We start from the raw sequence: 24865 nt of genomic DNA on the forward strand, positions 1-24865 counted from the left end.
GATCCATTTTGTTACATCTGGTGATCCGTTTATTTGGCAATCGCCAATGGCAGTCAGCAGGGTTTAAGAACATCCGTTGTTCGACCTGCTAGTCAAATGCGTTTTGTTAAAATATACTTTTTCACTTTTTTTGGTCTTTTGGAAAATGTTGTTTGTGTTGTATTTAGACCCCTCTAACAAGAAATTTGTTTTGCATGCACACGTATAAAAATTGCGGTTTTTATCCAACGCAATCATATAGGTTTGAACGTTGTTTTCAATTAAGATTTGTATATATATGTATATATATATTATATGAAATTCATGAACTCTGTAAAAAAAAATGTGATAGGTTAAGTTAAAATATACTGGTGGTGAAATTCAGTGACAATTGTGATTTTTAGATACTATCATATAGTAACATTTACTTTAAATAAGTAGATGTGCCTTTACTGGCAGAAATTCGTTGGATACAGATACAGATGCAACGATTACACCAAAGACATAGTAACGAGGCAAGTATATTCCTGATCAAAGGGTATTTTGGCATATACTGATCCAAATTCATCTCAAGTATCAATATTATCTTACCTCCTATACATTTCTATCTAGGAATATCATTGGTTAAAAGCTACCGCGTGGTGACCGTGCATATTTCATATGAAGTTAGTAGGCGGGGTTAATTCTAATACACGGTTAGTAGTGGTGTTATGTCCCTTAATAAAAACAATACGGCGCTGATGAAAAATCTGAAACGTTTCGACAATCAAAGAAATTGATGATGAACGATTGAAATAAATGCAGAAAACACATTAAAAGCTAACACGTTGTTATTGCTGGCATTTGTTTTTGTATACTACTATAATAGAAGTAGGTTCTTTATGTTGAAGACTTGATCACTTTGATAGGCCACTAGTCTAAATGCCACATGTTAAGATAGTCGGTAACATTTGAATGAGACTATTTTACGTTAAACAAAATATGATACGCGGAACTCGTGACAGGTCATAAATGACGCAATTGCCAGTCTGAGAGTGATTATATTTTTTTTTCAACAATCTTTCAACTTGTGTTGCATTTGAAAATGCTCTAAATGTTTTAGAATATGGTTACCAAGAATAAACCCAATTTACATCTCATATTAACAAATTCGGATTATTGGTACTAAATTACCACAGTTTTTTTAATTTTAAACCGTACTTGTATCGTACCTTATCATTCTATCAGTCTGAGCTTTACATTATGTCGAGCGACTGATATTTTACGATATCTATACGTAAAAAAACATCAAATTCGTTGACCCGGACTTAATTTTTTTTAATAACTTTGACCCGGACATATCAACGACTTCATAATGAATGAACAGACGTTGATAAGTTTGACCCGAACTTATCAAGTCATCATCCAGTTTGCTGGTGAAACATGTCTCTATCATGCAAAATACGCAAATACAACCCGATAAATCGATTATCTGGTTGTCTACATATTTATATTGTAAAATATCAGCTCCTCGACACAATATGAAACATTTTTGAACTCGTTCGCTGTGCTCACTCGACAAAAAGCTTCACATTGTAACTCGCAGCTTATATTTTACAATATCAATATGCAGACAACCTAATAATCGGTACATCTCAAAGCCGTGATGCGAAATTTACTGAGCCTCAGTTCGAAAATACACCAGCTGGTGGACTGAACTGCAAACGGAAGAAGAAGAAGAAGAGGATGATATAGGTGAATGGAAGGACGATACTAAATAATATCGTGTTTCGTTAAATCTCGAGCTAACTATGATTTTTTTTTACATTATATGTATGATGGCAGTCATTTCACAAATGGTGGAAGATAGATAAAATTATCAATGACAATCTATTTATTAAAATCATTGTCGGACGGACAGACAGATAGACAGACGGACGGACAAAGTGAAAATTGTATTAGCTCCCGCTTCCTCGATGTGGGCCCTAATAACACCAACATAATTAAGGAATCACATTTCTAGGAGTTGTTTCAGAAGGGATTTGGCAAAAATAGTTTGTTTCTATCTCGGGGGAGGGGGGCACTTCCTATATATAAGGTGATTGGAATAAGTTACATTTTCCAGCTTGAAAATATGAGAATAGGTGGGTTAAAACTATCAGAAATATATGATAAGTTCCATAAAGTTCCCATTACTTGTTTTATGAAAAGCCCTGTAACTTTCTTGTTGTTCCTATGTTTTTATCCACAAATTTTACCTCTCAGTTTGACACTTTGGTATTCCACTTTGACTAACACACCACACACGAAACCCGACCAATTATATGAAAAGGATGGGGTAACAGAACCCTAGCGGCACCCCATTCCCGGCCATATCAATTCAGTATCGAAGTGCCCCCCCCCCCCCCCCGAAATTGAAAATTAGGGGGGATTAAATATGACATAGTGTTAAAATGTTTGTCCCGAGAGAAAAACAACAGGGTGTATTGTAAATAAGCCTAGACATTGACGAGATTTTTTTATTAAAACTAACTATAACTTATTTTTTTTAATTTTAGGAGAAGAGGGATGGGAGAAGTGGAGAACAGTGGTGGATCCGGGGGAGGGGGGTTCCGGGGGTTGGACCCCCTTTATCCTGGGTTGGAACCCCCTTTTAAAAATGGCTGGATCCGCCCCTGGAGAATGGAAAAGACTCCAACCTTCTGGGATATTTACGATGTGCATACGCGGAAAAATTACGGCGTTATTTTAAAATTATAATGAAATGACATGGGAGATAACTTCATATATTCTTTTTGCATTCGAAAGTGGTGCGAAAACTGAAACATTCTAATATCTAGGGCATACACATTATTAGTATTTAGTTATGACAGAAAAGGAAACATACATAGAGAGAACAGGCGTAGTAAAAGACGAAGCGACAGGTAATAACTGGAAAGAAAAGAATTTTCGAGGATTTTTTAACCCTCTTGGCAGTCTTGCTGCCGGCGGTTTTACAAGGTTGCATAATCGAAATGCCACTTTGCGAAAATTTCTAAAATTTTGCATTCTTAAATTTCTTAAAACCCTCATAACTTTGTCATTTGTTAGTCGATTTTCACCGTAGTTAGACGATATACTTTCGAATTTTGCGTCAAGTGATAATGCACAATAAAAACACATTTAAACTGATTAGTATAGATAATTACACCTGCGGCTCTTTTCACAAAAAATATTAAGAGTAAAAATACTCGTAAGTCATACACATTTCAATATAACTTACGATCAATTTTAATTAATCGTAAGATTTTTTGTGAAAAGAGTCGCTGTATTTTAATGACCCAGTCATTGATTAGAATCACGTGACATTAGTGATTCTCCTAATCACACGGACTGTTCGCGGTAACAGCCTGGTACGTCAGAGGGCCATATCAAGTGGGTGATAAACATGTCAGTTTCTTTATATTTTTATCATTTTCTTCTGTTCGAAAATTGCTATCCTGGGGATGCTAATTTTATATCAAGCATAGTGTTCACTCTCCTTCTCATATAAGGCCAACTAAAATTAATTAGTAGATTTTCATCCAAATTTTTGAAAAAAATGGGGCGGGTGGGAGGATTTTATTTTTTAATTTTTATTTCCTCCGAAACCCTTTTGTGACGTGTTCTTCATATGCCAGTCTGATTAAAACCAGCCCCCACTTTCCATTTGCCTTTGTAGATATTTGGGGCTGGTTTCAATCAGACTGTGCATATGCAAGGGTAATATTAAGCTTATATCATGTATATATAAGGAATTCTACATAAATTTTCAAAGTCTTAATAAAGATTTCGGATTGGCAACCACTGTTCTACATGTGATTGCCACTTTAGAAACCATTTTTTAGTAAATAGCAAAAAGGTGGAGAAATGTTCTCTTTTAGACTACCTACATCAAATTTATTTTGCTTTCTAAGTAGTACTTTGTAGTGCCCATTACAAGTATTGTGAGTACAGAGTGAAATAAAAACTCAAACTATGTTGCAAATACTATGGTTTATGCTTTTAAGGTTCATGTGGACCCTTTGGCTACAAGGGCTGCATTTTCACCTCAAAATTTACTCTGAGTACAGATAACCCTGTGTATCTGGAAAAGTTTTAAGACATATAGCATTACATTGGCCGACTTTTTTGTACTCAATATATGGTCTTAGATCGCACAAGTTCGTGCTTGTGTCAATTTCTTTATCTCAGTCATGTTTTTTATTGCAGCAATGTGTTCCACGATTCTTGTGCTTTGGATATCATTCACAGTCCAAATTTCCTGACACAAAGCCATTGTATAAATAAAAAAATCCACAGGTTTCTAATCACTGACCGCGATTTGCGTTCTTGGACACCGCCTGTCACTCGTAACCCGAATATTTCATGCCCTTCTCGTAAGCAATCTCTTTTCTCGGAAGATAATGCTGTCATCATATAGCAGCAGAATATTTCGACTTAATCATTTTGGTTAAATTACTCGAAGAAATACGAAAACCGAAATTTGCTACAGGAAGTTATGAATGAAACGAAATTATCGGTGGTTTCCGGTAACGGAAATGAACAAAATCCGGAAATCGTAAATTTGTTAAAATAAAAAAAATCGGGGCGGGACGATTTCAGAGGGGCGGGCGGGGATGAAAATCTATCAATTAATTTTAATTGGCCTAACCTCCTTGGTATTATTAATGGTACGATAATTAAGCATCCTATATGAATTAAATAACATTGTTAAAAAATATTACAATACGTTTCTTAGCCATGATATTTTAATCCTCAAGTCCAATTGTTTATTTGAGTGTCAATAATTATATTTACCATTAAACATTTGTTAAACATGTTAAAAGAAGATGCCTCAATTTTCCAAAAGGGTGTAAAAAAAACATGTTTTTTCGAGAAAAAATTATAAAAAAAAACCAATATTGTTTTTTATTTGTTTGTATACCTACATGTATAAGTATGAACCAAAATACTTTTGAACAAGTAGTATTTCTTTCACATTTAAAAGAAAATAAAACATTTGTGAAAGAAGAAAAAATAGGGACAGTAGAAGTCCATTTCATTCTACTTGGCAAAATATAAAACTTGCTGGAGTCATTCATATTTTAGTTTATGGAATGAAATTAGAGAATGAAACAATCAATAAATTAATTGATAAGTGTATTCAGAATTTTCATAAACTTAAAATAAAATCACTTATTTCCCCTTTTAGTTTTGGGTTTTGGTAAAATGCATGATTACAGTTAAGTTACTAAACTGTGTATAACTCTTTATTGCAGGTGAATTGTTTATTCCTGCATCAAGACGTCCGGATGGTACATGGAGAAAGCCACGTAAAGTGAAAGATGGATATATCCCACAAGATGAAGTCCCAACGTAAGGCTTACATATAAGAGTCACATTTGCATTAACTAAAATCTGTGTTAATTCTCTTTTACCAAAAAGTATGACAAATATAGAACAAAGTAATTGGAGGGTCTCTCCTTTGTACATTTTCTATCACTGATCAAGAAAATAGCTTGGCTTTAATTATGTTTATGCTGTTAGTAAAAAATAATGTAAAAACATCAATTTTGATCAATTTCTCTGCAGTAAGGAAGCTTGTTCAGAATCAGATGTTGGAGATAATAGTACATGAATGGTCCTTTTACTCACGACTTAAATGATGGGGGTACAATGTATGTATAGAGATGCATATGTCCATCACTCTGTCACACTGGTTTCAGGAAATTATTTAAAAAGTGAGGAAAAAAGTAAAATAAAAAAAAAATGCGAACTCCAAGGAAAATCCAAACTGGAAAGTCCCTTATCAAATGGCAAAATCAAAAGCTCAAACACATCAAACGAATGGAAAACAACTGTCATATTCCTGACTTGGTACAGGCATTTCCTTATGTAGAAAATGGTGGATTAAATCTTGTTTTATAGCTAGCTAAACCTCTCACTTGTATGACAGTCATTTGGAATTCCATTATATTGACAACAATGTGTGAGAAAAACAAACAGACATAATAGGTAATTTTTGACATTTACTACCTATTATGTCTGTGTGTTTTTCTCACACATTGTTGTCAATATAATGGAATTCCAAAAATGTCAAAAATTAGGGTACAGCAGTCCACATTGTTCTATAATCTTAATCACTATAAAAACAAATAACTATTTCAGCAAAGAAAAACAAAATGGCATATAGATACTCTATAGACAAATACATGAGCAAAAATGAAAGAAAAAATACAAAAATGATCATAGCACAATAACACAATTGCGGAATGTATATATGTTGCGGACCATATGAGTATTTGGACCATACGCGTATGGTCATGACCATATGCGTATACTCATATGGTCCGACCATAGGCGTATGGTCATACCATATGAGTATATATACTCGTTTGGATATTAACGAGCCGTACCATATGAGTATTTAGACCATATAGGTATTTTTCGAATATATTCTAAAAGGACTTTTTTCTTCTTTCCCAGGTATTTAGATAATTTAATTTTCTAAATTCTTCTAAATTTTACCTATTTTCACTTAATTGATGTGTTTTTGTTCCTATTCATACGATCTTAAAATAACAGTAGTTCATACATAAAGAATATACAGGGACAGCACGTTTAAACTATTGAGATTGTATAAATAGGAGCATGAAAACATTAAAGATCATTAAATAACTAAAAATAATTTAAGATATTAAAAAAAATATTTACTAAAATCAAATTAAAAACATCAAAATAAAGGAAAAAATGGTGAGGGTGCAATGCCCCAAGTACCTGTGACTGCGAGTTAAACAGTTGACTTCTTGTTCAACGGTAAATTTAAATATTTCTTGAAGTTATATTCCAAGGTCAAAATCAATACATATTGTGTTTCTTAAGGACAAGTAGAAAATTACCATATAAAAATGCTTTAACTTAAATTTTAATTTGAGTAAAATTAACTTTATTTCATTAATCACATAACGATGGTTGCCATTTGATGTAAAAAGTCACAATTAAAAACTCTTAGTTAATGAAGGTTCGTACTTTTAAAGGCAACATCCATTGTATTAAACACCTGGACCATAAGCATATGGTCGGACCATTTGAGTATATATGCATATGGCCATGAACATACGTGTATGGTCCAAATAATCATATGGTCTGGAACATATATACATAGCCACGCCAAAAGTGTATAACAATAATGGACTAAACAGTAAAGGTTAAAAATATACAAAGACAAATAAAAAGAAACATGTCATGAAATGGACTGAATTGAGTGTATTGTACCACTAACTACAGGTTTAGATTTATTTTTGTCTTATTTGTTCTTAATGAACAAGAGTAATCATGGATATGGTCCTTGATGGTTTGAAAAATTCAAAGTAACCAGTATGTCATTTTCACAGATCATATTTGGAAAATCATTTGACTATAAGCACAATATGATAAAATGCATTTTCTTCATCCATTGGAAATATATATTTGTGGTTTCAGGATGATAAGTAGGGAACCCCTACACAAAATTGATCGAAATTTCATGGTACTAAAATTTATTTCATGTGACTTTTTTTTTAAAGAATTGATTTTCAGTTATAGTTCAACCAGCCAAGGTCATGAAGGTTGTACATGTTGTATGCAAAATTTTAGCAAAATCTGTGACATAGCCTAATTACTGTTCCTTGACCTTAAACTTATTTTCATGATTGATTGATCAACATTAGACATGTGAAACATTCTTGATAGTAAAACCTTAATCCTAGAGACTCTCAACACATTTTATAGTTGTGATCCTTATGCAAGTAAGAAATGTCAGCATCATGTGCTCTTCAATTTAGAGACTCAAATGGTTGCTAATGACAATGCAGAATACACAAAAAAACAAGAGTAGGCCTGGTATGGGAAATCAATGAGTTTCAAAAGGGATTTACTGTATTTTTGAGGCACTTTCAGCCATTGTTAGCTGCCAAATCACCATGCTCTTTTTATATCATACAGATTCGCTAGTCTGTATTATGCATACTATAAATACCAATTGAGCATTGCAGATCTAGTTGTTCTTCTTCATCTACCAAATTTATATGAATTTGCCTTCTTCAGATGTGATGGATATCTCCCATCTTCATAAATGGTATAGCAGATTTCCTTTTTTTTTTTACTTTCAAATTTCTGCAGCAAAATTTTACAATGTCAGTGTACTTTCGGCAAAATAAAGACTTCACTACCTCTAAAGTCAATGAAGGAGTTTACGAAATGTAAACATTTGTATATAAAATAATGTTCCACACACAAGTGTTACATATTGTGAAAAAAAAACACTTTATAGTTTATCAGAAATAATTGGAGGAGTATAGTCGATTTGTATCATTTTGATATATTTTGTATATATTTGTAAATACAATGCAACTAAAATGCAAACATAAATACATGTGTATTAGTATTCTCATTCACATTTGTACAACTTACATTTAAATGAGATTGATTTATATCAGAAGGAATTTGACCAAGAAAATGAAGGTTAAAATTACTGAACTTTGACTCTGAATACATTCATGACATTAAATTTTAATCATCTTGATTACATAAAACTGGTACATGTATTGAAAAAAAATAATAATTAGCATTGTCAAGCTTTCAAAGATCTGGTAAATGATGTCATAAAGGCGCGCATAATTGACGAACTTTTTTTGTGAAGGACATAACTCGAAAGTGGTCTATTGGATACTAATAAAGTATAAAGACAATCATTGTGATGCTAAACAAATATCAAATATTTAAAACATCTGATTTTGATTTTCATGTCATCCTTTCAGCACTTGCTAGCCTGTAGTTAAACATGGAAAGTAATAGCCTGTAGTTGATCATTGAACGTAACAGATTTTCAAATAAAAATATGCAACTGGACATTAAGCAACCAACAATCAATCAATTCAAATAAAAATTCATTGAATATTTTGAACCTGCACAAAGAAGTCAAAGAAATAGTAGTAATAATTATAGAGACAAACAAAAAATGTATACTTACTTAGAGTTGATTTCCAGTACAGGATCCTTAAGGTTCCTCTTCACCAGACTCATAATTTAAATTGTTTTGCATACTATTTTGTCTGTGACTTCCGGATATTTCTGCTCTATAGTCATTGTAATAGATCTGTTCATCAAACCAATATTTATGTAGTCAATTTTAGAAAGCATATATGGAGGGGGCTTTGTTAATTTTCTCTGGTAGTTTGTTCCAGGTTTTAGCTATTTTAACAGAGAATGAGTGTTTGCGGATATTGGATTGAAATCTTTGATGGACTACTTTGTTACTATTTGTCCTGCTACTGGTTCTTTGTTGTGTATTCACTGCCATTTTAAAAAAAATGTATACAATATATCTTTTTTTCAGGTATGAAAATAAAGGTGTTCAATGGATGAAAAGTAAACCTTCATTACCACCTGGCCTCAACCCTGGGCATGTACCTCCTAAAACACATGTACAGGAAGAAACATCAGCCATGTCAAAGTCAGCAAAGAAAAACTTAAAAAGAAAAGAGAAAAAGAAACAAGGCCAAGGACAGAATAGCCAAGCAGATCACCTAGCAGAATCATTAGCTAAAACAGACATAAAAACAAAAAAATCAGATTTAATATCGGTGAAAACAGTTGAGTCTGAAACAAGTGAAAATGACAAAGCCAGTATTGAGAAAAAGTTGCGCAATTTGAAAAAAAAGCTCAAACAAGTTGAAGATTTAGAAGCCAAGATAAGCTCTGGTGATTTGAAAGAACCTGAAAAGGAGCAGTTGGAAAAAATAGCTAAAAAAACATCTTTGTTAGCAGAAATTCAAGATTTACAATTAGACTTGAAAGATTTATAATCAGAGTTAAATGAAATAAAAATGAAGTTATATGATTGTATTTATGACCTTTGTCCAATGGTTTGTTCATTCAAGTTTTCTCTTTTTGTACTCAACTTTGTCATTGTTTAATGTGGTGGGAGCTCCAAGTGAGTTACTTTACATCTTTGATTTTCAGACAGTAAGTTGCCTTAATTCTAATTACAATATTATCATGATTATATAAAGAGTTTAGTGGTAATAATTTATTTTTGGTACTTTCTTTCTTTTAACATTTGTTTTTCACTAATGGTGATAAAAATGGAGAATGTTGAAGCAGAGTCTAAAAAACTAATTTTACCCTCACCTTATGCTAATTTGCCTGTCAGTGGTTGTTTATGTTCTTTCCAAGTGTCTTTTATTAATTAAAGAGGGGGTAGGAGGGGGTCTCATCTCAAAACTCCAGAGAAAATAAAGGCCAAAATCCTGAATTCTTGTGAAAATAATGTGTCCATTCCTGCATCACGATATAACATGTATAATTAAATCCTGAAATTCCCAATTCCCGCTATTTAACTAGCTATTCCTGAATTTCCATGATAAAACTTCTCAACCTCGAATTCCTGAAAAAAGTCTTTCATCCCCCTCAATGAACAGTTTGATATTAAAGTCATATCTCTGGTACTTTCTTGTTCTACAGTTTGATGTTAAAGTCATATCTCTTGTACTTTCTTGTCCTTTGTCCTTTCTTTTATTCAATTGATCAAGATAACATATTCATATACCTGTCCTAAGTAAGCTTTGTCAGTAGTTGTCTTTAGTTACATGTTGAGGATTTTTTTTACATTTATAGATATTTTGTTGATGGCAGATATTTGATTGGCTGTTTTCAATTTATTCACAACTTATCTCGACTCCTGTTCATTTAGGGCTTAATATATATATATATATATATATCACATAGATGATATACACATGCTTAAAGTTGGACCATTTGTTGACCATTGGATAGTTTAATGTGGTGATGGGTTTCTTGTCTCATTGACAAATACCACACAGCTGTTAATCAAATACATCAGTAATACACATTAATAAAACAAAACAAATAAACAAATAAAAAATTGTTTTTTTATTATACCCCCGCTTTAGAAAAGTGGGGGTATACTGTTTTACCTCTGTCTGTCTATCCGTCCGTCCGTCCCATGAATATTTTTTCGTCGCATCTTTCTCAGGAACCACATTACAAGGATTTCTGTAATTTGGTTTCAGGGTTTATATGAGTCAGCTATACCGTGTGATGCGTTTTCAGATTCATCACTCAACAACCTCCTGTTTACCATTATATTTTTAGCGGGGAGGGGGTATCATTAGTGAGCTTTAGCTCACAGAGTCACTTGTTTTATTTAATTTTTGTCGAACCTGTGACTTTTGTCGCAGAAAGCTCGACATAGGGATAGTGATCCGGCGGCGGCGTTAGCTTACTTCCTAAAAGCTTTATATATTAGAAGGTGGAAGACCTGGATGCTTCATACTTTGTATATAGATGCCTTATGTTACGAAATTTCCATCTGTCACATGTCCATTGTCCTTGACCTCATTTTCATGGTTCAGTGACTACTTGAAAAAAAAGTTCAGATTTTTTGTAATGTTAATTTCTCTCTTATTATGAGTAATAGGATAACTATATTTGTAATGTGCGTACCTTGCAAGGTTCTCATGCCCGTCAGACAGTTTTCACTTGACCTCGACCTCGTTTTATGGATCAGTGAACAAGGTTAAGTTTTGGTGGTCAAGTCCATATTTCCGATACTAGAAGCAATAGGTCTAGCATATTCAGTGTATGGAAGGTGTACATGTCCAACTGGCAGGTGTCATCTGACCTTGACCTCATTTTCATGGTTCAGTGATTATAGTTAAGTTTTTGTGTTTTGGTCTGTTTTTCTTATACTGTATGCAATAGGTCTACTATATTTGGTGTATGGAATGATTGTAAGGTGTACATGTCTAGCTGGCATGTGTCTTCTGACCTTGACCTCATTTTCATGGTTCAGTGGTCAAAGTCTTTGAGTTTTGGTCTTTTTTCTAATACTATATGTAATAGGTCATCTATATTTGGTGTATGGAAATATTTTATGATGTACATGTCAGTCTTGCAGGTTTTATTTGACCTTGACCTCATTTTCACGGTTCATTGCTCAGTGTTAAGTTTTTGTGTTTTGGTCTGTTTTTCTAATACTATAAGCAATAGGTCAAGTATATTTGTTGTATGGAAGGATTGCAAGCTGTACATGTCTGCCTGGCATGGTTCATCTGACCTTGACCTCATTTTCATGGTTCATTGGTCAATGTTCAGTTTTCATGGTTAAGTCTGTATCTCAGAAACTATAAACAATAGGTCAACTATATTTAGTGTATTGAATGATTGTAAGGTGTACATGTATTTCTTGTTTGGTTTATATGACCTTGACCTCATTTTCTTGGATCATGTCAAGTGTATATGATAGTTGTAGTAAAGCTTTATATTTAGAACTATCAACATAATATCAATGATTAGTAAAGAAGGTGAGACATTTCAGCGTGTGCACTCTTGTTTTTTTAATTTTCAATATTACTACAGAAATACAATGTTATTTGAATGCCCATTTCACAATTAGCAAAAGTAGCGAGATAATATATTTTTGTATTGAATATATTATTAATTGTAACATAATAAATGGTTGGAACTTGTATATAGGATTAAAATACTTCAGTAATAGGTACAACCACCAAGTTTAATGGGTAAAAGGCTAAAACATAGAAACTTGTCGTCTCATTAGCAATCATACTACTTCTACTTATGGTTTTATCACCAGAGAGAAGACATAAATATTGACCAAATTGTCAGTCTAACAGGTCTTTGTCAAGAGATATATTTTGTGAGCAGAGAATAAATAAAAATGTTATAACATTGTAATGAGGACATAGATTTATCAGGTTGTGACTGTCCCCTCAAGAATGGACTATTTTTTTTTTTCATTTTCAGGTCAGTGTACCCTTTGCCAAATGTTTTTTTAGGTTGAAATATTTGCTGAATTTTGTTGTTTTTAGTGTTAAATGCTTTCATTGTTCTACCTTTTAACATGAGTAGTTACAGCCATGTATAATTGCATAGTAATATTTTGTATTAAAAATTGTATCATAATTGATCTTTCTATCATCAAATATAGACTAATGTTTGTATATTTCATGACCTACTAGAATCGATAAATTGATAGTTTTCAACAATTTTTTTTTTCTTTAAAGATTTTTGTCTCACCTATGGGGCATAAACATGCTAATCTGGCAGCAGCATAAACTATTTGAATAAAGCTTTATATTTCATAGGGTAGTAGACCTGGATACCTTGTTTACAGATGGCTAATGTTGTAAAGTTTGTCTGTCATATGTCCATTGTCCTTATGTTCAGGGGCCTCGCTGGCCTAGTGGTCTAAGTAGTTGAACTAGCCTGTCAACACTGAGGTTGTGAGTTCGAATCTAGCACGAGGTAGGTTCACTCGACTTAAATCTTAATTAACTAGATTCTCAGTTTTCCTACTGAAGGTTGGTGGTTCTCTCCTGGCACTCCAGCTTTCTCCACCAATAAAAACTGACCGCCACCAAATAGCACAATAGTATTGAAAGTGGCGTTAAACACCAATCAATCAATCAATCCTTATGTTCATGGTTCAGCATCTGCTTTTTTGTCATGGTAGTTTTCATTTATTATGAGTAACAAGTTAACCATATATGGTGTACGAGATCCTTGCAAGGTTTGCATGTTCATAAAATAGGGATCTCATGACCTAACTGTTTTTCATGGATCATTGGTCAATGTAAGTTTCAAGTCCTTATCTAAGATACTATGAGCAATAGGTAAACTATATTTGGTGTATGGAATGACTGCAAAGTGTACATATCCGTCTGGCAGAGACCATCTGACCGTAACATAATTTACATGGATCATTGATAATGTTAATTTAATATAATACTTGTATTTAAACCTTTATCTTAAAGAACTTCAACATAAATTCAATCATGATCAGCAAGGCAGGATGAGACATGTCAGTGTGTTTTTTAAGTACATGTATGTGTTTAACATTATTGAAAATAACGAAGAATCTGATACATAAAGAATGATCAGTGCCATGAAGAAAAAAATATGTCTTTTACTAGAAAGAACAATAATCAATGCATTTGTTTTGTTAGGCAGAAAACTGATTTCCCAAAAAAATAAGTCCTGCTGCATTTACCGTTTCAAAATTTGTTGTTAAAGATGATAACACTTTTCATCATTTCACAATTTGATTATATATTTAGAGCCTTGTTGTAAGGTTTCACAATTTGATTATCTATTTAGAGCCTTGTTGTAAGGTTTCACAATTTGATTATCTATTTAGAGCCTTGTTGTAAGGTTTCACAATTTGATTATATATTTAGAGCCTTGTTGTAAGGTTTCACATTTTGATTATATATTTAGAGCCTTGTTGTAAGGTTTCATAATTTGATTATATATTTAGAGCCTTGTTGTATAAAGGTTTCACCATTTGATTATATATTTAGAGCCTTGTTGTAAGGTAACTCCAGTTATTTAACTACTTCATATGGTAAAGTTGTTGACAGAATGGTTAGATGCTCTTGTTTTGTTTATGACTTCCCAGAGCACACAATTTGTTTTCTGATATGAAAAATAAGTGTTAAAATTAAATACACACTTATCATTTAAATCAAGTGGGTTATACATTTGATGACATATGGATCTTAATATGAATACATTTAAAGGAGATAATGGATGTAGACATAACAGTACTGGGTACGTATGCATCTTGTAAGTGGTCTCACACCTACGTATGTGGTATGATTACAAATGCTCACCCCCACATTTCTTGTCAGATTTTAAGAAAAAAAAACTTATAGTTATTGCCCTTGGACAGAAAAAATATGTGGAGCAGCTTGAAACATTGGAACACTGTTGATTTATTTTATTTGTTCTGTTACACCCGTGTTGCTTGGTTCATCACATACATTGAAGGATGATTGGCTAAATTTGATTCCAAATGGTTCATTGGTTTCAGAGAAGATTATTATTTTTTGAAGGTCAAATAGTGTTATAGGATGGAAACCAAATAATTAAAAACATTTTATTATGTTATATTGCATAAATACTTGTTTATTGGATGTTAACAATATTACTAGTGAATCAACATGAGTCTATTCAAAAAATACAAAGTATACATGTCAATAATGGCCATTTGTAATAGGTATCTAGTAACAGTTCTTTATATTACTGGTACGTTGAAGCATCATATTTTTTTTAATAAAAGAAACTATGACTCCAGCAGTGTTTGTTATAATACAATATCTGGTACAAAAATCAGTAAGTCACTGGTCTCCTGTCACTTATAAGCTAAAGAATCATAGTGACCAGATTTTGGAATGAACCATTTAAACCTGCATATTAGTATAAGCATCTCACATTTAACTTTTTGTTCAACTTTGTTTTTACAATTGCCAGAAAAACATGGCCTTGAAATCTTGCAGCATCACTGAACCTAAAAAATAAAGATAAGTTATTATTAAGCTGACATTGAAAAAAAATATATAAATGTTTATGTTGCATTTTGATTTTGATATACTCTTTTATATAAAACTCATTTTTGCCTACAAGTTTATATTTTTTTCAACAAGAATGATAACTGCCTTAGCTATAGGTTGTGTATCAGATCCATGGTCATGTCTAACCAAAGACTTCAAAATTGGGTATCTTCTGCTTCTATGCTATGCTGCATTTAAAAGCAAAAGCAACAAATGGTTGGTTTTGTGTCAAAATAATATGTCCAAGTAGAGCCACATCTCTTCCTGCAGACTGTTGCCTTGTGAATTAGTACTTAAACTAAAACGGTTAAAGTGATGCCACCAAAATTCAAACTTGATCTGTGTTTTGTGGTAATAAGCATTGTGTATAAGTTTCATAACATTTGGTTGAGGCAAACTCAAGTTAGAGAACAGAAACCAATTTTGGGACATACATACGTACGTATGTACAAACAGAAAAGGGTAAAACTTAATGCCCCCATTAAAATCAGGATAAGCATGTAAGTCCACAACAATTCATAATTTTAGCACATCAAACATGTTTGTTCACATTCTCATATGCTATTTGCCGGTAGAGGTTAAACACTCATCAATCCATTAATCTCGCAACATGAAAGCAAAACCAAAATGTTTTGGAAACTTGACATTATAATTTAATTACTAGGAACATATGGACCATTCATCATTATAAAATAAAAATTGGGAAAAGAAAAAATTGGACATTATATTAGACCATTTTACAATTCTTAAGTACAATTCATATTAACTCAAACAATTTGACAGATGTTCAATGAAATAATGAACAATCTTTTAATCAAAACTTGAGGCAGTTAAACAATGTAAGAGTATTATTTGCAGAAGGAATATTAATTTTCACATGAGCTATGCAGACTTATATCCTCCATTCTATGGACCAGAAAACCCATTTCATCTGGTCTTGGGCAAGACCATTTTCAGTTCTTACCAGGCCAGCATATTAATTTCCCAATCCCCCTGAAAAATTATTTATCTTTATAAATCATTAGAAATGATAGTCATTACAATACATTTGTAGATCTTGCATTTGTATATGACTAAGAGTTAGATGTACTTCAAAATGCTCATTTGGAAGCAGTTTATCAATTTGGCAAATTACAATGAATAAAATAAAGTTACAATAGCACCTTAATACATTTAAAGAGAAGGAAGTAATGAAAAAATGATAAAATGTTAAAATTGAATGTTGCAGATGTGGAAATAGAAGGGCCCTCAGAAACCTATGATTTGTTCTGGAAATTTTGAATCAAGCATTTACATAAGTTACATATCAGGAAGGGTGAATGTGTGCAAAGCAATGTCTTTATTCTATACCAGTCTCTGTAACAAGCTTAGATGGAGTTAAGATAATTATATTTAAGATGACAGCCTTTCAGTAATAATGATTTTCCTAGGGATTTATTTAAAATACTTTTTATGTATGTAATTAAACTCTGTCTGGTGAACCAACGCCTGTGTGAATCCTTTCAGTAGAGCCCATGAAGTGGATACCTGGATTTGGTGATTTGTCGCACGTGTGGAATATTCCTTGGTCCATGTACATGCTGGTGGCCTGTAGATAGGCGCTTGTAGCAAAAAAACTATATATATACCAAATAATTAACAAGGGAACGATTTCTGACAATTATATTTTCCATTAGTGGCGATCATAATCTTCCCATTGTTACCGACGCGCCAGGAAGTAGTAACAACCAACATTGGCCAGGTTGGAAGAGAAGCCTTGCGAAGTGGTAGGAACCATGGGAAGTTCACCTGGACAACACACATTGTGACGTCAAATTCAAGATACCAGTTTGGGTACTTCAGTAAATAATTTCTGTATGTAAATTGTCCTGATGATGTCTGCCTTGCAGGCGAAACATGTAGACCATAGCAAATAAAGTTGCAGACCATCTGAAGTGTTGTTGTCAATTTTGAGTATTACTTTTTATGTATGTATTATTCAATAACTTCAGAAATATTTACCTACTATCTAATGTTAAAGGATACTCTTGGATTGATATTTGTTTACAAGATAAAAAAATATTCTCATGTCTTCAAGTGACATCATCAGTTTGTGCACTATCTAATCTCTCCCCATCATTGTCTTGAATTGTAAGAAGATTGATATAATTTTGAGCCATGTTTGTCCACAAATATTTTTCTACTTGTACCTACAAATAGAAAATACAGAAAATATATATTGCAAAACTCTGAGATAAAATTTTGAAACATGAACAAAAAGTAACTAATATTAAACTGATGATATTTATTATGTTACCATTAACTAAATATGACACAGTATGGTTGAAGCATTTATTTTTGTTATAGTTCTTTTATATAGAGCTTAGTCATAAACTAAGCAGGCAAGAATAAAATGTATGTTGGCATAATACCAATCATTAAAGGTTTAGGCCTAAAAATATTTTTATAACAAGCAACAACAGTAACGTTATAAAATAAGAAGATGTGGTATGAAAACCAATGAGACAACTATCCACCAGAGGCCAAATGACATAGATGCAAGCAGCTATAGGTCACTGTACATCCTTCAACAATGAGCAAAATTAAAACCATATGGTAAGCTATAAAAGGCCCTGATTGGACAAAATGTAAGTCATATCAAAAATAAACTATTGACACAGAGATATGTCTCACTTTTTGATAGTAAAATGCAAATGTAATTAAATTGATAATACTTAAATATGTAAACTATGCAAAACATTCAGTCGATGACCCATGACAGAAGGTGCAGGGCCAAATAACCTCCTTGGAAACAAAAAATGAAAATGCTTATACAGCTTCATACCAAATATCATTGACTTACCATTAATGGTCTCTTTTAAACTGACTTAATTACAAACTAATAAGTGTATACTAAGCAAAAGTTTCAAAGTCAAAAGACCATGATTGAGGAGGCAGGCCCAAATTATCTCTATGGAAAGGAGATGTGCCAATGCTAATTCAACTGAATACCAAATATCATTGACCTAGCACTAGTAATTCCTCATATACTGACCTAGTCACAAACTATTACATTGTTGAAGCTACCAGAAGCCAGATAAAAAAAAATGGTCTGATTTATGTACAAACCAATAAAGGAAAAACAAATATGATAAACAGCAACTAACAACAACCACTGAATTACAGGCCAATTGATGACATAACTCTGCATGACATCATTAAAGTGACGTCATAAGGGAGATTTCAGGAATATTTTGACTAAATCAAATAGAGTACATGCTTTGGCAATGAATAAATAAACACAAATACACTGTCTGTTTGCAACCAAATGAATTCACAAAAAAAGAATTTATTTTATTGACAAGATCTTTACTGAAATACACATGTTTTTTTATTTATCATAGTTGTGTAATTGACTCACAAATATCATTGAATAGTGTACTTCTTAATATTACCTGGCATGTATGGTCTCTGGCTAAAGCAGGGAATTTACAAAACCTTCTTAATGATTTAATCAGCTGTTTATTTGTATTATACAGGTAAACGTCTGCAAGAAAAAGTGCATATAACATTTCCAAGAGTATAAAATGGCCTTGTAGTTTGTTCTTTTGTTGTGCTGTTACACCACTGTCCCAGGTAAGAGGGAGGACTGAGCAGTCACAAACACGTTTAACCCCGCTACATTCTGTATGTGGCTGTCCAAAGTCAGGAGCCTGTAAATCAGGGGTTGTCGTTGGTTGCTTTCTATCATAATTGTTTTTCATTTATTGTTTTGTACATAAATCAAGCCATTGTTTTTCTTTTTTTTTTGTTTGAATTGTTTTACATTTTGTAATGTTGGGTCTTTTATAGCTTCATATACAGTATGTGTTTTGCTGTTTGTTGAAGGCAATACTGGGACCTACAGATGCATGTATGCACATGATTTAGACTGGTGGATAGTTGTCTCATTGGCAATTATACCACATCTCCTTATTTTTATATTGAAGCGACATTGATCATTGTTCAGGGATAAATTAACAATATGAATGAAAAATGTATTACATATATAAATGGATTATTTGAGAACTAAACATGGGATTAAGGCAGAAGTACTGCTATTATCAGGTTACAGGAAATGAGGTTAAGAAATGCTCTGATTAGTTTCAAAACAATATACCTGGAAATATTTCAGGATAAACAAGTCTATTTGGACACATTGGATAGCAGCCATAATATACAGCTTCTAACCTACAATAAAAATATCAATACTGGTCTATTAAAATCTTTCATTAAATCATTTTTAAAACTAAATTCTCAAAACGACAGGTATATTGCATATTCATGATATTGTAACATGTTTAAATGAATCTTTATTGCAAAAGCATAAACATGCTATTGCAAAATAAAAAAACATATATTACATGTCACAGACTTAACACATGGATTGATAGCAGAGAACAATCAATGGTTCGCCGAGCGCAGCCTGATACGACCGCAGAGGTCGAACCCTTGGGGCAAGTTTGGACACAATATTCAAGCTTGATACTGTCTGAATTTGGATTTTGATCAAGTTTAATTTTGAACCCTTCAAACCTTAATATGGACTAATTTGAAAACAGGGCCCAAAATAAAAAATCTAAATGTACAATAAGATTCAGCATATCATAGAGCCGCAATAATTCAGTTTTTGATGAAATCAAACAGTTAGAACCCCCAAAAATTAAAGACTTTAAATTAATCCCATTGAAATTGGTTAAAATATTTTATATTTATTTTCAATCGAAGATTTTTTGCTATTGCGCAATAATGTGCTATTGCGCAATACTGTGCAATTGATTTCTTGCTATTGTGCAATACTGTGCAATTGAAGATTTCTTGCTATTGCGCAATACTGTGTAATTGAAGATTTCTTGTTATTGCGCAATACTGTACCATTGCGCAATACTGTGCTATTGCCCAATTCTGTGCTATTGAAGATTTCTTGCTATTGCGCAATACTGTGCTGTTGCACAATACTTAGTTAATCTGTTATATATACTAATTTACTAGTAAACGACATGATAGCATTATACCAACGCAAAATACTGGTCTATTAAAATCTTTCATTAAATCATTTTTAAAACTAAATTCTCAAAACGACAGGTATATTGCATATTCATGATATTGTAACATGTTTAAATGAATCTTTATTGCAAAAGCATAAACATGCTATTGCAAAATAAAAAAACATATATTACATGTCACAGACTTAACACATGGATTGATAGCAGAGAACAATCAATGGTTCGCCGAGCGCAGCCTGATACGACCGCAGAGGTCGAACCCTTGGGGCAAGTTTGGACACAATATTCAAGCTTGATACTGTCTGAATTTGGATTTTGATCAAGTTTAATTTTGAACCCTTCAAACCTTAATATGGACTAATTTGAAAACAGGGCCCAAAATAAAAAATCTAAATGTACAATAAGATTCAGCATATCATAGAGCCGCAATAATTCAGTTTTTGATGAAATCAAACAAAGTTTAATTTTGGACCCTTTGGACCTCAATGTAGACCAATTTAAAAATGGGGCCCAAAATCCAAAATAGTAATACAAGGTTAGAACCCCCAAAAATTAAAGACTTTAAATTAATCCCATTGAAATTGGTTAAAATATTTTATATTTATTTTCAATCGAAGATTTTTTGCTATTGCGCAATAATGTGCTATTGCGCAATACTGTGCAATTGATTTCTTGCTATTGTGCAATACTGTGCAATTGAAGATTTCTTGCTATTGCGCAATACTGTGTAATTGAAGATTTCTTGTTATTGCGCAATACTGTACCATTGCGCAATACTGTGCTATTGCCCAATTCTGTGCTATTGAAGATTTCTTGCTATTGCGCAATACTGTGCTGTTGCACAATACTTAGTTAATCTGTTATATATATACTAATTTACACACCCTGTTTGGTGTGTATCTCCTGCCATATCAGTATTTGTTGCTTTTATATATAAATCAGTAATAAACAATGTAAAAATTCGTAAGGGTTCCAGGGAACCCATTGTCTCACCTACTTTTCCTGCTAGTCACAGGCTCAACAAAAATGGGGAAAAAATTATTAAAAATTTTCCTATAGATACTATCTTTTGATTGTAAGAAGCTTCTGTCCAAGTTTGGTAAAAATCCAGAATGGTTTATGAATCTAATAAATGTTTTAAAAACTTTAACAACAGACTGTATGTAATGTTAACTGGAAGAAAAACTAAGCCCATTTATAAGTTATATACGGAAAAACAGGAAATAATTTTTTACAAAATTTCCTTCTAGATACTAGCTTTTGATCATAAACAAGCTTCTGTCCAAGTTTGGTACAAATCAAGGATAGTTTAAGAAAGTTATTAAAATTTTTAAAACTTTAACCACAGAGTGATTGTACTATTAACTGGAAGAAAAACTAAGTCCATTTATAAGTAATATACAGAAAAACAGGAAATATATTTCTACAAAATTTCCTTCTAGATACTAGCTTTTGATCATAAACAAGCTTCTGTCCAAGTTTGGTAGAAATCCAGGATAGTTTAAGAAAGTTATCAAAATTTCAAAAACTTTAACCACAGAGTGAATATTTGTGGACAACGACGACGGAATGTAGGATCGCTATGTCTCGCTTTTGCGACAAAAGCCACAGGCTCGACAAAAATGGAAAATATTTAGGAAAAAAAAACCCAAAAAATTATGAAAAAAAAACCCCTAAAATAATTTTTTGGAAAAAATTTGAAATTTTGAAAAAATCTTGAAGAAAAAAGTATGAACCCCCAAAAAACTCAATCCCAGCCTTCCCTTTGTGATATGGAACCTTGTAGTATAATTTCAGAGAGATCCATACACTTAAACACAAGTTATTATCTGGAAACTAGAAAAAATGCTTGTTTTTTACCCCTTGTTTGCCCCTAATTCATGAAGGTTTAAGGCAATTACCCCCAATCTCAATCCCAGCCTTCCCTTTGTGATATGGAACCTTGTGGTAAAATTTCAGAGAGATCCATACACTCACACACAAGTTATTGTCTGGAAACTACAAAAATGCTTGTTTTTGGCTCCTTTTGGCCCCTTATTCCTAAACTGTTGGCACCATAACCCCCAAAATCAATCCCAACCTTCCTTTTGTGGTATTGAACCTTCTGGTAAAATTTCATTGAGATCCATTCATCTAAACTAAAGTAATTGTCCAGAAACCAAATGTGTCTTCAGACGACGCCAACGACATGATAGCATTATACCAACGCAAAAAAATGTTTGCAGTCGTATAAAAACTATGACAAATGTAGGGTTATGAAACTATATGAGATCTTATATTTCATGCAGTTTTTTTATATAATTACATACATTGTAATTTGATAGTGTTAGACTTACTCAACGATTGAATGTATATACAAACATTTTTGATTAATACTTTACTCTACTGTACAAAATAATCTGATATTCACTATTTAAAATTTTTAAATGTTTAACAACTGCTTAATTTAGCTAAGTTAAAAATTGTGGCTAGATGTTAAATACATATAAAATACAATTTTACATTGCCAATTTGGTCTGAGAAGCTTAAGATTGTTTTATGTTTAAATTCATTGTTGTCCAGGGAACATATAACAGTATCTGCTTATGCATGTTAGCTGTTACCGGTACTAAATTCTCCGGATACACTTTTATTTAGACAGCACTTCTTCTCAGATGCTTTGAATGAGCCCTCCCATGTTTTATTTATACACAAACAATTGATATTATGGAAATTATCTTGGTATACTTACATTGAAACTCCAAAAAATTCATGTAATGCAGTTGATACTACTACATCAGCTGACTTCAGTATGTCAATATAGTCTTTTCTGCTCTCCTGGTAGCCCCAATTCACTATATGTCTTTGTAACTTCTCTTTTGCACTATCAAATACCTCTAAATTTGTAAAATACAATGTACAATACATCATCTTCTTATTTAAATATGTTGCTATTCTAGTGAAGTCATTGTGATATATTTATTTTGTGGTTTTAGTTTTAACTGGAAGTAACAATCAGGTGATTGCGGGAACTAAAATGCAGTTCAAAAACAGTTACCTTTCAACAGTCATAGTGTCTGGATGTCCTCACTTTGGAGTGTCATATAGTGACATATAAAATGGTTTACTTTTATAAATTTTGACTTGGATGGAGAGTTGTCTCATTGGCACTCATACCACATCTTCATATATCTTTTTACTTTTAATCTTGGTGAATTATATTGTTGGTTTGACACTCCTAGCATTATAAGGTAATTCTTTTACATTTTCAATAATATATTTATTGATTGTCCTTTGGCTCAATTAAGCTATCAATACATTGTACCACCATTAGTGGAATTAAGAATGTAAAGTCTGATAAGAAAGAAAAGAAGGTACAGTTTTTAAGATAGGTTTATTAACTATTCTTATAATATGAGAAAAGTAGATGTGGGGTATACATCAACAGAAACTTAATCAGTGTAACCAGAAGATATTGAAAGGAAAAAAAAAGTTTTTTTAAATGGGAGCTGAAAAATATTTTTTTACACTAGAAATTAATTCAAAATATAATATTCTATTCTAGATATCAAATTTCTCTGAATTCCTATTGCTTTGAACATATCATATTTTGACAGCAATTTTCAGCATGGTGGCTGTTGAAAAACTTTTTACACCTTGGAACATTTCAGCACATAACATGTTCTATGAACATTTTAAATTCTTATTGAAATCTGAGCATTTTTAATGTTTACATATTTTGCTGGTCATTTGAAAAATGGTGACCAACAGCTTATATTAGATTGGTTGTTGCTTGCTTAACCTACAGTGGCAATTTGATCATGTATATACAGAAGGATAAACTATTAACAACAAGCATTCTGTGAGTATTGCATGGCAATACATAGTCCCCAACCGGTTAAAAATTCATAGTATTGGAACAAAATTCTAACTTGATCTATAACTTGTCATGGTGTAAACTATATACTGTAAACAGGGAAATTTTCGCTATTTTCGCGGTAAGAATTGAAACACGAAAATTAAACGACCGCGAAAATTTCAAGGAAACTCAATTCATAAGATGAAGACCATACATGTACGTATATGAATAGGATATGATGTAGAGGACCACTGTATAACAGCGATTTTACAGAGTCTGACGAAAGATCTATATCTCAAATTATAACTGTATTTCTAAATGAAAAGGAATGCAAGAAATTATGACTTTAACTCAAGCTAATCATATTAACATGGAAGACATCTCAAGCAAGTGGACATTACGAATATTCTTATGTAAACAACACTCATTACAAATATGTAAATGACACCTGTCAATCATTTTTAAAAGTATTACCTGGTTGAATCTGCGACACAGATCAATTAGATCAAAAGATCGATTAATTAGCATTAATCCTGACAACATTTTATTTTAATTCACTCTTAATTAGGTCTTCCTTTCTGTAATTGTGTATGTGTTTTTACAAGCAAACATGACACAACTTTTAATCTCCT

The 24865-nt window shown here is 32.3% G+C and overlaps 2 protein-coding genes across 5 annotated transcripts in view; one reads left to right on the top strand and one right to left on the bottom strand.

The window, feature by feature from the left end:
- The first annotated feature begins 2724 nt into the window (after window positions 1–2724).
- LOC127730927 (partner of Y14 and mago-like) lies at window positions 2725–9835 on the top strand. Its single transcript, XM_052239551.1, has 3 exons — window positions 2725–2882; window positions 5238–5334; window positions 9335–9835. Exons 1-3 carry the CDS (start codon window positions 2825–2827, stop codon window positions 9801–9803), a joined length of 624 nt encoding a protein of 207 aa, XP_052095511.1. The 5' UTR covers window positions 2725–2824; the 3' UTR covers window positions 9804–9835.
- Window positions 9836–14903: 5068 nt separating this feature from the next.
- The window catches only part of LOC127730928 (glycosyltransferase-like domain-containing protein 1), a 34707-nt gene continuing 24745 nt past the window's right edge, over window positions 14904–24865 (bottom strand). The window contains exons 7-11 of one of the 4 annotated variants that reach the window (XM_052239553.1): window positions 23127–23271; window positions 19510–19580; window positions 18806–18897; window positions 17377–17560; window positions 14904–15328 (exon numbers count right to left, since the gene is read on the bottom strand). In XM_052239553.1, the coding sequence (XP_052095513.1) occupies window positions 17444–17560; window positions 18806–18897; window positions 19510–19580; window positions 23127–23271 (425 nt within the window). In that variant the 3' untranslated portion in view covers window positions 14904–15328; window positions 17377–17443. Of the gene's footprint in view, window positions 15329–17372; window positions 17561–18805; window positions 18898–19509; window positions 19581–23126; window positions 23272–24865 lie in introns of all 4 variants that reach the window. The other 3 variants (XM_052239552.1, XM_052239555.1, XM_052239554.1) reach the window with 3 other exon arrangements.

This window comes from Mytilus californianus, unplaced genomic scaffold (genome assembly GCF_021869535.1).
Source record: "Mytilus californianus isolate M0D057914Y unplaced genomic scaffold, xbMytCali1.0.p SCAF_2, whole genome shotgun sequence".
Taxonomy (NCBI): domain Eukaryota; kingdom Metazoa; phylum Mollusca; class Bivalvia; order Mytilida; family Mytilidae; genus Mytilus; species Mytilus californianus.